General features: G+C 52.2%; 4 protein-coding genes across 4 annotated transcripts; 2 read left to right on the top strand and 2 right to left on the bottom strand.

Moving 5' to 3' along the window:
• Positions 1 to 2,772: 2,772 nt before the first annotated feature.
• Positions 2,773 to 5,862, top strand: HRG_11321 (reverse transcriptase (RNA-dependent DNA polymerase) domain-containing protein; the record flags this gene model as incomplete). The annotated part of the gene is made up of 11 exons (XM_044869791.1): positions 2,773 to 2,943; positions 3,087 to 3,196; positions 3,249 to 3,295; positions 3,388 to 3,435; positions 3,502 to 3,645; positions 3,690 to 4,021; positions 4,090 to 4,199; positions 4,267 to 4,699; positions 4,789 to 4,953; positions 4,996 to 5,088; positions 5,347 to 5,862. 11 exons carry the CDS (start codon positions 2,773 to 2,775, stop codon positions 5,860 to 5,862), a joined length of 2,169 nt encoding a protein of 722 aa, XP_044715053.1.
• A 75-nt stretch (positions 5,863 to 5,937) lies between these two features.
• Positions 5,938 to 6,846, bottom strand: HRG_11322 (DDE superfamily endonuclease domain-containing protein; the record flags this gene model as incomplete). The annotated part of the gene is made up of 3 exons (XM_044869792.1): positions 5,938 to 6,077; positions 6,223 to 6,570; positions 6,630 to 6,846. 3 exons carry the CDS (start codon positions 6,844 to 6,846, stop codon positions 5,938 to 5,940), a joined length of 705 nt encoding a protein of 234 aa, XP_044715054.1.
• A 1,153-nt stretch (positions 6,847 to 7,999) lies between these two features.
• On the top strand, positions 8,000 to 8,587 carry HRG_11323 (metallo-beta-lactamase superfamily domain-containing protein; the record flags this gene model as incomplete). The annotated part of the gene is made up of 1 exon (XM_044869793.1): positions 8,000 to 8,587. One exon carries the CDS (start codon positions 8,000 to 8,002, stop codon positions 8,585 to 8,587), a length of 588 nt encoding a protein of 195 aa, XP_044715055.1.
• Positions 8,588 to 11,384: 2,797 nt separating this feature from the next.
• On the bottom strand, positions 11,385 to 11,923 carry HRG_11324 (uncharacterized protein; the record flags this gene model as incomplete). The annotated part of the gene is made up of 2 exons (XM_044869794.1): positions 11,385 to 11,729; positions 11,771 to 11,923. 2 exons carry the CDS (start codon positions 11,921 to 11,923, stop codon positions 11,385 to 11,387), a joined length of 498 nt encoding a protein of 165 aa, XP_044715056.1.
• Positions 11,924 to 13,337: the final 1,414 nt, after the last annotated feature.

Genomic DNA, 13,337 nt, shown 5'->3' on the forward strand with positions numbered 1-13,337 from the left:
AAATGATGATGATTCACCGTGGACGTTCTGCCGCCTACCTCATTGCAAATACTGCCGCTCATCACCAAATAGTGGCGTGGCTCATGCAGGGTGCCTAAGGGTGGTCCTTTCCGCCTTCAGTACCTTTAGTAAGGGGCTTCGATCTCTATGGCTCGCGGCGACTTGGAACACTCCTTGGCAAGGTGCTCTGCCACTCGACCTAGAACCCTCGGCCAGGTTTGAAAACGCAAAAGGGATATTGAACGACACGCCGGATGTCTTGGCACTGACTCCAGAGCTCCAATCAATTATATGGAAGTTCTGCTCGTCGAGCCGGCGCTGGGCATATAGTGCGATTCTGGACACTAAGGACCTGGCTGCGGCGGAGCATTGCGCACAGCTTTCCATCCCCCTTCTCGATATTGAGTCGTGGTCTCGTGGCGGCGAGGTGCGGCATCATTCTGGCTCTATGAACCCCATGATACGTCTGTCTTTTGACTGGCGTGGCCTGCGGCGCATCGAGAGACTGGGCAAGCTGAAACCACGACATGGTATGGGGTCCGACTTTGACGCATTCGTACTTGAAGAGACTGAGCGATTCGCTGGCGTTACTGTAGACTTCCAGGTTGGTCTTGACGAATGTTATTGAGATCCTCTACTAATTACTCCAGCGTGGCTTGGCTCGTTTGCGGCTGCCTGTCGGCGCCTCTCGTGGGTTTCGCCTGTGGATACGCCAAATCCACCTCCTCCCGAGTGCTGCTTCACCGAGTCGTTCAATATCCCGTCGTCATGCCATCTTGGTACAATTGAGCTCAGTGGCTGCACGGGTTTGACATTATTCATGTCGCAGAGTTCATTATACGCCGTGCATCCCCACTCACATTGTTACGGTATCCACCTCCACATACCTTACGGTATCCACTTCCACATACCGTTACGTATATAGACCGCTTCCTCCTTTTCTTCAGTTCCTCTTCCTCTTCCCTCTTCCTTAAGAAGTCGATAATTAACTATTCTTCCAAGTCCCTTCTGGTTATCCATATCGGCCTTGATCGTAACATATTATCGACTTCTTCACTTCCGATGGAGCGATATCTATCCTCCTTTGAACACCTTTTCCCCTTCCAGCGGCACCGCGACGTCTCGCATATTGCCCTGAATTTCAGTTACTTCTGGCATTGACTTTACTGAAACCTTGATACTTTTCTGGACGACTCTGATCACGAGTTCTCTGCCGCTCGGCTGCCTCGCTTTTCTTCCTCGCCACCCGTGACGCCCTAATCAGGCGCACCTGCACCGCCAGTCTTCACCAGTCGCCACAGTTGCGCTGCCTTCCACGGACCGACACGCACTCCCCGACGTTATCACCACTATCGGCAACTTTCTCAACATCATGTCCCAAACCAGTAATACCCCTGACGGCACAGCCTTCTCCGCCCCACCGCCCGTACTACCTACCTCTTATGACCCCAGTCGTCCCAAGGTTCGGCTTCCGAAATGGAACGGAAATCTCGCCGAATTCGACATCTATTCCTCGGCTTGATGAACATCCTTGCCAACCTCCACAAAAGAATCAGCTCGGAGATGAGCGTACCATCTGCATCACTATCTTCACCGAGTTACCCCCGAATGGCGCCAACCGGACCAAGGCTTGGATGAAATTGCGCCACACGGACGGCGCCTGGGATTCTGACAACCTCCTCAAGCACCTTAACGAGTCGTTCGAAGACAAAGACTCCACCCAACGCGCAGCCCGACGTCTGTATGCGGTCCGCCAAGGAGTGGCCCAGCCGTTTGCCCAGTATCGCCATGTCTTCGAGACATACTGCGCCGACGCCGACATCCTTGCCCCTACCGGCGCCGCCAAAGTCAACACTCTGCTCCGCGGACTTTCTTCGTACCTCCGGGATGCCTCGCCCTCCAGTTGGGCGTGTCATCTACCGATTACAACAGCTTTGTCACCATTGCCCAGGCTCTCGCCACCCAGTTAGAAGCACTGCCCCGATTTCAAGCCAACGCCAACGTTCAGAACCAGGTCGAATGGTATGACTCTTCCATCACCGTGGATCTCCCTGCCAACCGCACCAACGGCCCCACGTCCCAAGCACCTATCCGCACCCCGGCCACCCAGACCCAAGTTGACCAAGACGGTGACACCATGATGAGCGAGGTCAACCAAATCAAGACCAACTCCTCCGCCGACCTTGTCTCTATTGTTCAAACTATAGTGGCCGCACTGGCTGGACAACAACAAAATGGGTCTAACAGGTCCTCGTCCAACAACAACGGTTCGGGCCGCAGCAAGTATACCGAGGACTCGCCCTCGGGCTCCGTGGGTCGACCAAACCACGCGTGACCGCCGTTCCGAGAACCGCCAGTGTGTTCGCTGTGGCAAGACTCCTCTCATCGCTTCAGAGAATGTGAATACAAGAGCTTTCCACCCAACGCCCTGCCGGTGTCAACGGCGTCAACACGAAGGCGGAAACGAGTAGCCCCTGAGAAAAATCGTGCTCAGGGGCGTGATGAAAAGGATGTTTTCGGTGAAGACCTCACAAAAGGGCCTACGGAGAAGGATATAAAGTTAGCAAAAGGACGGCTAGACAACACGCCGTTCTTGTTCGATGTGCTTATCAACAACACCTCGTATATCAAAGCTTTCTTCGACTCCGGTGTCTCCCATATGCAGCTTTCAGTGAGGAATTTGTCAGAAAACACCACATCCCACGTATCCCAGTCGAGAAGCGCCTTCTCAAACTCGCCAAGCAAGACGAAATACAACACGCCATCACCGACATGGCTTTTATCACCATGGATATCGACGGCCGCGCAGAGCGTCTCTACGGCTATGTGATCCCAGGCCTTGAATTCGATCTAATCCTTGGAAAGGGTTGGGCGGAACGAAATGACGTCGTATACAAAGCTGGAAAGCGCTTGCAAATCGGCCGCGGCAACAGTCGCGTGAAGGTTCGTGAGTGGCTGGATGGACAAGCAACAGGTCATCGATCGTACCAAAGACCTGCGTGACGCGAGACTCGTTTCCGCCAGCGTCTTCATGGCGACAACGAAGCGCATGCGCCGCCTCAAGAAAGACGCCCACCTTTTCTCAGTTACCATCGCCGACATCAACAAAGCTCTCGCCAAGCTCAGCGAGAAGAAAGCGAAACCGACCCTTGAACAACTCCAGCAAGACGGCCGAATCCCACAAGAGATCAAAGATGTAGCTGGCGATTTCCTGACGACGACGACGTCGATATCACACCACCGCACAGAGATATCTGGGATCATGCCATCAACCTCGAGAAAGACGACGATGGTCGTGATAAACGCCCACCGTTCGGACCACTCTACGAGATGTCCCGTGACGAGCTCCTCGTGCTACGAAAAACTCTGACTGACCATCTTGACAAGGGCTGGATCCGCGCCAGCAGTTCACCCGCCAGCGCGCCTGTCCTCTTCGCACGAAAACCAAGTGGCGGTCTTCGCTTCTGCGTCGATTACCGCGGCCTCAACGCCATTACGAAGAACGACCGTTACCCTTTGCCGCTGATCCGAGAGACCCTCCGCAACCTCGCCACTGCCCGATGGTTCACCGCTTGACGTCCGCGCCGCTTTTCACAGACTTCGAGTCCGACACGGCGACGAATGGAAAACCGCCTTTCGCACACGGTATGGCCAATTCGAATGGCTGGTAACACCGTTTGGTCTCACAGGCGCGCCCGCGACCTTCCAGCGCTATATCAACTCGCACCTCCACGACCTCCTCGACGAATTCTGCTCAGCCTACATGGACGACGTCATCATCTACAGCGACGGCGACTACCTTGACCACATGACCAAGGTCCGTACAGTGATGGAACGCCTCCGCAATGCCGGTCTTAAACTCGACCTCGAAAAGTGCGCTTTCGCCGTGAAAGAAGTCAAATACCTAGGATTCATCATCAAAGCCGGCGAGGGCGTGACGGTCGACCCGGAGAAAATTCAGGCTATTCGTGACTGGGAGGCGCCCACAACAGTGACAGGTGTCCGCTCTTTTCTTGGATTTGCTAATTTCTATCGGGAGTTTATCGAGACTTTCGCAGCTGTCTCTGAACCCTCAATAACCTTACCAAGAAGTTGACCAAATGGAATTGGGACGCTTCAGCGCAGAACGCCTTCAACAAGCTCAAGGAACTCCTCATCACCTCACCCGTCCTCGCGATGTTTCACCCGACCGCGAGACTGTACTCGAATGCGATGCCTCCGGATGGGCCGTTGGCGCCGTCCTCTCTCAGCGAGACGAAAGGGTAGACTGCGACCAGTCGGCTATTTTTCACGCAAATTCTCCGCTGCGGAGGTGAACTACGACATTCACGACAAAGAACTTCTCGCCATCGTCGCGGCAATGGAGCACTTCTCAGGCGAGTTACGCAGCGTTGACAAATTCATAGTCGTCTCAGACCACAAGAACCTGCAATACTTCATGACCAACCGCCGCCTCTCCGAACGCCAGGTCCGCCTAGCGGAAACACTCTCTCGGTACACGTTCAAGATCGTTTTTCGCGCTGGGAAGGACAATACACAGCCGGACTTCCTCTCTCGCCGCGCCCAAGACCTGCCCGCTAACGGCGACGACGAGCGCCTTAAAAACCGCGAATTCCAGCTGCTTAAAGATCATTGGCTACCTCCACGCACCGTCAAGCATCACCAAGGCGACTACATTCTTAACCAACTCGTCAGCGCGGTACAGACGCGCCGCTCAAAACCACACCCATCGACGATTCTCAAGCCCCGCCCAGAGGCGCCAAACTCTTCTTCGACTCCGCGCTTCAGTTGCTCTGGGACCGCGGCCTGATCGAAGACGGCGAGTACCGCAACATACACGCCTCTGTTGTCCAAGGCAACGCCACCTTCCCTTCGGAATACAACCTTTCTGTCCAGGTACCTGACTGCGAAATCGACGACCGCGGAGCATTGCTCCGGCGCGGCGCTTTATGGGTGCCCAATTGGGAACCACTTCGGACGGCACTGATACAACAGACACACGACTCTCACATTACGGGTCACCCTGGGCGCGACGTTACGCTCAACATTCTTCAACGGAGCTACTTTTGGCCCCAGCAATACCTTATGGTTCGCCAATTCGTACGGAACTGCAATGTTTGCTCACGGTCAAAGTCGTGGCGCCACAGCCCACAGGGTCTCCTACGACCTTTGCCTATTCCGGACAGATTTCACAGCGAATTGTCTGTCGACTTCATGGTTGACCTGCCAGCTAACGGCAAAGGCCCCCGATTTCTGATGGTAATTTGTGATCGGCTGCTCGGCTCTTGTACACTGGAAGCTATGGATTCGATGGAAGCTGAGGCTTGTGCCGAGCGCTTTGTTCAGTGCCACTACAGATTCCACGGCTTTCCAAAGACGATGACATCTGACAGAGGCAGCAACTGGGTTAGCAAATTCTGGCAACGGCTTTGTGAACTCGTGCGCATTGAGCAACGTCTATCCACGGCATACCACCCTCAGACCGATGGCGCTACCGAACGGATGAATCAAGAGGTCCTTGTTTACTTACGAATCTTCGTCGCCTACGCCCAGACCGACTGGGCAGGTCTTCTGCCAATGGCCATGCTCGCGATCAACAACCGCGATTCCTCTGTCACGGGTTACAGCCCCTTTTTCCTCACTCACGGGTACCACGCCGAGCCTATCCAACAAAACCAAATCTCATCTCGCTCCAAAACCGACCCCAAGGCCCGTGCCGACCACTTCATTGCCCGCCTACGAGAGGGTCAAGAATTAGCCCAAGCAGCGAAAGCGACGGCACAACAAATCATGGAACACCAGGCGAATAAAGGGCGGCGGCCAAGTCAAAAGTTCGTTGTCGGGGAGAAATCGGGCTCGTGACCACCCTCTTCCTTTTTTTCGGCTTGACGGCCGCCAATTGTGTTTCCAGTGCCTGAATCTGCAATTGAGCTTTTGCTAAAGGCCATCCTTCTCGTCAAACCCTTTGTGATCTTCCTGAACAGCAATCTCTTCGTGGGCACGTCGTCGTCTAGCTGGTTGAATTGAACTACCTGAACCTTCAGATCTTGCGAGCGCCTCGGGGTCGACCACGCAATCTGGGATGTGTCTGATTGCCAGTCACTGGTGGGTAAGTGGCTATTGAATGCATTGGCCACATTTTTCGCGTTCTTTTGCGTCTGTTGCTGTTCTCCAGCAGAAGAGGGCTCAAAAGTGGCTTCGCCATCGACACCGGCCACAAACCCGTCGCTTTCCAGCCACCCTTGATGTTTGACACAGTGAGCGCTTGCTCGCGTGCTTTCTGGTAGCAGGAAAGAAAGTTTTGCTTGCCGACTGGGCTTGAATCGGTCAGGAGGCTGAGAAATCCGACCTGTTTGCGGTAGTAGTGCTTAAGAGCGGAGAAGACAGACAAATCGAGCGGTTGCAGCACATGAGAGGTATGGGGAGGTAAGAAAAGAAGGTGAATCTGATGCTGGTAGCATAGATACATGAAGTCAACCGTCTCGTGACTTCCGTGGCCGTCCAATACTAGCAGTCTTCGCTCCGAAGGGTCGGGTGGCTGGGTTCTTGGAATGAACACCTTTCGAGCCACTCCACCGCAGTTTGGTCCGAAGTCCAGCCGTTCTTTGTCGCAGTGAATTGCCAGTCACTAAAAGTACTGAGATCTTCTGGGAACCACTGTTGCTGGACCGATTTGCCCTTGAAAATGACGAGTGGAGGGAGGAAGGTGCCGGCAGCGGACACGCACTCGATGAACGACGTCCAGACCCGAGAACCAGGCGTCTTCTTTTGTACAGATCGTTTTTCAGCACTGCCAACGACCAGGCCATTCTCCCCAAGTCCTTCCATGATGCCTGCTTCATCCATGTTGTACCTGTTCTCCGGCTTAATAGCCAGAATCTCGGAAGGAAGAAATTGTTGAACCAAGGCCGAATTACCTCGGTAGAAGCGCCGTTGACACGCGCAGAGTCTCTGTGATGGCACTTCTGGGTCCGAACTGCAGGATTTCGTCTTAAAAATGCTTGCATCCAGTGTTTTCCGAGCGGTGTGTGGTCTCCTTTGACGGCGAGCATGCTGCGCGAACTGCCTGATCTGCGAGTGAGTGGGAGGAAGGCCCAAGGCGTCCTGAATGAGAATCCATTCGGTAAGTTGCTTTTCCTGTGTCTGAGAAAGCCTCTGAAGAGCAGAAAATGCATCCTTTCTGCATTCGTGACCATGCATGCGATTGTAAAGAGTTGCCCTCGGACGCCCCAATCGCGAGCAGCCTTCTTGGCGGATCCGCCATTGGCGATTGCCTCAAGGGCGCTGTGAATGTCAGACTCTGTATATTTCATCAGTAGTGGCTTGAAGACACATGCGTCAATTTTTTAGCAGATTGGATGCGTTTCCGCGGTGAAATTTGCTGTTGAAGTTGACGCAGCCGTTTAGGTTGGGCACCCATCTTGGGTGCCCAAAACAGGGGGGTGCCCATTTCTATGTGCAGGGACTTATGTCGCGAAGACCGTTGCGCCACGCAGGCAAAAGCGGAATGCACACTCCAACAAGTGCGCTGCAATCAACACATATCTGACCCCGCCTTCCCGACATTGTCGGAAAACGCGGTTGTCAGATATGTGTCAATTGCAGCGCACCTGTCGGAGCGCGCGTTCCACTTTTGTCGGGAAGGCGGGGTATGTGTTGATTGCAGCGCACTTGTTGGAGTGTGCATTCCGCTTTTGCCTGCGTGGCGCAACGGTCTTCGCGACATCCTATGGGTATCTACTCCGTACGCTGACGGGATTCGAACCACGGGGCCTACTCGAGTGTGTCGCGCGCGCAGTCTAACCGGAAGTTGCAGGGTGGTGTGCCATCCTCCCGGGCTCATACCTGTTGCGAAGACAGTACGCCACTCAGGCAAAAGTGGAATGCACTCCAACAAGTGCCCTGCAAGTAACGTATATATCTGGCGACGTGTACCTTCCGACCAACAAGTGTTCCCCTCGACAGACTTCTTCTCAACAGTTGTACATCCAATTGCAAAATGTTTTCAGCACCGCAGAATTCAACCTTCTCAAAGATTCAAGACGAAATAAATCGAGGTGCTGTTTCAAGTATTGTGGCCAATGTTTGTCCAAATGGTACGACCTTCCATGTTCTTGAGGTTGGTTGGCTAGAGTGCGATGAGGGCTTCGTGGTTCGCGGAGGCAATTGCAGTACCAAGAGTACAGAGGGCCGTCCGTTCATCAACAAACGACGTGAGCTTCCAATGTACTGTATCTTAATTGACCATCCACATGTCGGTCTGATTCTCTGGGAAACTGGCCCCGGAAAGGACTATCCCACGGTATGGGGGCCTGCTCTGTCTGATGTTTTCGCTCGCGTGAGATACGAGCCGCGACATGAGCTTCGTGCAGCGATCGAGACAACAGGACACGACATCAAAGATATCAAGAAAGTCATTATAGGACACTTACATCTGGATCATGCCGGTGGTCTCGATGAGTTTTTTGACAGAACAGATGTTGAGATATGGGTGCATGACAAAGAGCTACGATCTGCATTTTGGTCCGTTGCAACCGGTGCTGACGACGGCGTCTACTCGGAACACTACCTCAAGCTCTCACTGTAGGTTGCTTTGCTGTACAAACCATCTACAATGTCACAATGAACTAACGATATTTCGCTCCTCCCTTCTCAGTAACTGGAAAACGTTTGACGAGCAGACTTTTGCCTTTTGTCAAGGCATCACATTACACCACATACCAGGACACACGGATGGCCTTATCGGGATGCAAGTAAACATGGTCAATACAGGGACGTTCATCTTCATTAGCGACCACTGTCATGTTATTGAGAATGTAAGCACTTTTGACCATACCTGTATGATTCGTTCGCGTCTAACGGAGGGTAATATTCAGTGGAGAGAGGGTATTCCCCAAGGTTGGCTAGCAAGGGATCACCCAGCTTGGTTTCGAAGCACTCAGAGACTGAAGCAGTTGGAAAGAATTACCAAAGGCCAAATTATTCCAGGTCATGACAAGGACTCCTTTCTTGCTCTCCAGAACCAGGCAAAAGTATTTACCTAAATATCCATTTGTCTTCCGTCTGGCCATTAACGTAAATGTCTCGCGAAGAGAGTAGGGCAAGGGGCATAATGTTTTTAGGATGCATGTGTTCTCTTTTTATTTTCCCTCCTGTCTGCTGTACCATTCTCCCATTTATGCCCTTTGCCCTCTCTTCTTCAGTCTTCCATCTCCTTCCTTGCTGACTTACTAATGCATAGGTACCCTCTCTCCGCGTCAGCTTGCCACGTCATCCCAGTTTCATCCTGTCTCATCCCTACACCTTCAGCTAGCTATCAGGCTTCAGGATCAAGTCTTAGACCCTTCTTCTCGACACACCCCCTTAGCTGTTGCCTATCCCTAGCAGAGGGAACAGATACAACCAGACTTGCAAGGGCAACCTCAGTTGAGCCGGGCTAGTGTTCGTGTAGGTCGTGAGACGGCCTCATTCGGTGTTCCCTACAGTCCTTGATCTTGTCCTTCAGCGCCTCCAGCCTAGCCTCCAGTCTCAACCTTTCACCAATCTCTTCAAGCCCAATCAGCCGAAGGAATTCCGCTAGCTTCTGCTTTGGGAGAGCTTTGTCAACCCATCGGCTCGCATTTCAGCTGTTGGAACCCAACGAGGGCGTATTCTGCTTCCTTGCACTTCCTGACGTAGCCAGTGTTGGTGTATATCAACATGCCGTAGCCTGGTTGACAACTTCGGACTTCCTTCTTCTAGGAGCCTTATAGTCTGCGTGTTATCGCACTCGACTACCAACGGCGACGGGATTTGTAGTTGCAAAGAACGGAGCAGTCTGCTGAGGAAGATGGCTTCCTTTGATGCTTCTGAAAGAGCGAGCAGCTCTGCCTCTGTGCTTGATGTAGCCACAGTAGCTTGCTTTGATGCTCTCCATGCGACAGAGCCTCCAAACAGGGTCATGACATATCCCTGGGAGCTCTTCCTGTCGACTGAATTGTCTGCAAAAGATGAATCACTTGAACAGAGGAAAATCTCTGCTGCAGCCGGCTTTCTGCTGCCCCTTTTTGTGCTTCCGGTACTTCCGAGGCGTAGACCATATGATCGTGTGGCATAGAGGTATAGGATCACTCTGTCTGCTGCCTTCTGATGTGTCGGGCCTGGATTCTGATTGAAGCGGGCTAGTCGGGAGACTGCAAAAGCGATATCTGGTCTTGTTGAAATTGCTGAGAATAAGAGAGATCCGACCTTCTGAAGGTAGCTATGCTTGTCTTGGTCTCTTGCTTGGATCGGTTCTGAAAGGAGCTCTTCGTTGGTGGCCATCGGGGTGCTAGGAAGCTTTATGCCTAGTTTGTCCGGAACATACTTATGCGCAATCTTGTCGATATAGGCATCTTGCGTCAGCCAAATCGTCCGACTAGGTCGGTGCCTAAGGATACGGATCCCTAAGAACCACTTAGGTTCCCCTAGTATGCTCATCTTGTATCGTTGCTGCAGGCCGGATTTAGCTTCCGTAGCGACTTGCTGATCCCTTTTTCGATAGGCCCAGATGATGTCGTCGACATAGAAGAAGACAATGACGGCTCCTTTCATCATGACGCATGGTTCCTGAGGGACTGTCTTGAAGCCTAGCTTCTCGAGGGATGCGGTGAGATGCTGTTGCCAAAGAAGGGGGGAACGGCGAAGTCCATAGAGGGCTTTTCGTAGCCGTAGAACTTTACCCCTCCTCTCAAAGCCAGGTGGCATCTTCATAAAGACAACTTCTTCTTCCTCAAGAGGGCAGTTTACAAATGCGTTGATCGCGTCCATCTGGTCAAGCTCAAGGTCGTATTCAGCTGCTAGAGCCATCAGGGTCCGGAATGACATCCCTGCTAACGTTGTGGCTCTAGTCGGAAGGTCTCCTTTTGCTGGTTCCCACAGACAGGGTTGAAAGCCACTCCACTCAATCCACTGGCTGCTCGAGTGGAGTGGGTAGATCATAATCCACTGAGTATCTCAGTATAGTGGATCCACTGGGAGCTATCGTGGATTAGGTGGATTGGGTGGATTGGCAAGTGCCTCCATTCGTGATGGTGAAGCTATTCCCGAAGTTCTTGCCACCCTACGGCCCATACCTCCCCCATCCAAGTTCCAAGCGAGGCTATCTCCAATTGGCTTCTATCTCGTCCTGAACGCTCGCCGCCTGGGTAAGCCACTTTGTTGCCCACCCCTCAAGCTGTTCATCTGACATCTGAGCCAATTCGACATTGACTTTCTCTTCGTCCATCGATATAAAGCAGGGATCTAAATCATGAATAATACCAGCCCTTAACCATGAACGCAATACCTGGCACATCCCGATAATCCGGGCTTCAAGTTGGTGGCGCAAGGGGTTCACCATCCGACCCGCTGCCGAGAAAAGACGCTCACACTTCCTTGTCGAAGCGCTTGATAAAGTCGTTCGCGATTGCTTGTTCTCGGGGGTCGTGTAGATCAAGTTTCAAGGATTCCGCGAGAGTCCGCTGCCCCGTAGGCCTCCTGTTCTTGGAATCTGCCTTCTTTTCGGCAGTTCCTTTGGTCCTACCAGGCGGAGCGCGAATCCCGTGGTCGTTGAACAGATGGTTGTACGCGTTGTGGATGCCATCAGCTTCGAAATGACGTGGATGCAGTGTGTTCTTGCGAATGCACGCTTGGCAGATCCATCTGCGGTCGTCTTCCTTTTGGATGTCATATCCAAATTGCCAGGCCCAGCAACGCGTTTCTCTGGCTCGCTCAGAGAACGCCCAGCCAGGGAAATGCCTCCAGAGCGTACGTTCGTAGTGTTCATCGCTTGTGGAAAGGGTCGCCGGAGTCGATACAGGGGTCGAGGTTGAACGGGCAGGATACGACGTTGGGCAGGGCGTTGATTCGGGACGGATCCGAAGCCGCTGTCGGAGATATCGACGCAAAGGTCAGGCGAGGTCATGGTAAAAAATAATCTGTCTATCATGTCGAAACGACGAAACCACAAAGATGGTGGCAGTAAAGGGTCAACAACAGGTCCAGGTAAACGCGAATAACGCGTCCAACGCGACTAGTTGGCACATTATACCCTTATCCTCCGGATGTTTCGGATACTTATTTTCAGGCTAATTTGTGAGGATAAGCAAGTAGCGAGTGCCAAATTGAGCTCGAGTATTAGATAAGTTCCTAACAGCCTTTAGATCGCGAACTTGACACGATTAATGTCGCTTGCAATTGCTCGCGCAGTATCGAGATATCGGAGGATCCAAACGCGTTTTTCGAATTAGCTTGCCAGACGCTACCTGAGGGTGTAAGTGTTGCACTGTAAATACCAAATATGGGCAATCGGGCTCAAAACGTGCTTGAAATGTAATTATGTGGGAGGAAAATATGTGAACTATTGACCGCCTTAATGACGATATAGCACTCATTAACCAAATATTAAGCACACGTTTCAAGACTTGTGCTATTCCAATGAGAAGACTAGGAAATTCGAACTGCACTATTATTATTATATGTGTTATAAAATCACGATGTTTAGAAGCGTTATGATTCTTTCGATTAATACAGGGTAGCAGCATCAGAGAGGCGCATCTGCAGCTGTTAGAGGGCTCTGCTAAATACATGGGCGTTCTTAACTACACCACTTCCAATCCACCAATCCACCCACTCCAGCTCCAAGTGGATTCGGTGGATTAGCTAATCCACCGACATTTTGCCAGTGGATTAGCCAGTGGAATCCACGAGTGGATCCACTACGTGGATTGAGTGGAGTGGCTTTCAACCCTGCTCCTACATAAGGATGAGGCAGTCATAGCTTAATTGGAGGGACAACCATCCGAAAGCAGTGTGGCTAACAATCAAGCTCGAACTTGATAAGTCTCAATCAAGTTTGACTTCCCATCAAGTCAAGTTCTCAAGTCAAGTTTAATAGCTGTCGTCAATCAATCAAGTTGCAAGAGTGTCAAGTTGTCAAGTACTTGATGTAAGAGGAGATGACTACCCTGGACCGGTGCGAAATTGGCCAATTACATTGCTTAGAATCGACGTACTTTGCCCATTGTGCGGCCGTTGTGCGGTTATGGAACGTAAAATAACTTAGCGCATTGCCCCCACTGGGATCTTCACCCAGGCGAAGTGGAACCCTACCTACTCCTGCTCCACCAAGCCGCTATCCACAACGCGTCGAATCGACGCGTTATGATGTCGCTACACGCGTTTTGGGGCCCAAGCCGGTCGTCAAGTACGCGAAGCTTATCTGTGACGTCTTCCTCGAGGCAATCTACCGATCTAAACGAGCCGATACCGTCGACCGAGCAAACGTCAGGCGTGGAGCAACCTCTCCATCGGTCTACCTGCCCTCCACATTCTCTGGC

The sequence above is a fragment of the Hirsutella rhossiliensis genome (genome assembly GCF_020360975.1).
Source record: "Hirsutella rhossiliensis strain HR02 chromosome Unknown scaffold00020, whole genome shotgun sequence".
In the NCBI taxonomy this organism is placed as follows: Eukaryota; Fungi; Ascomycota; class Sordariomycetes; order Hypocreales; family Ophiocordycipitaceae; genus Hirsutella; species Hirsutella rhossiliensis.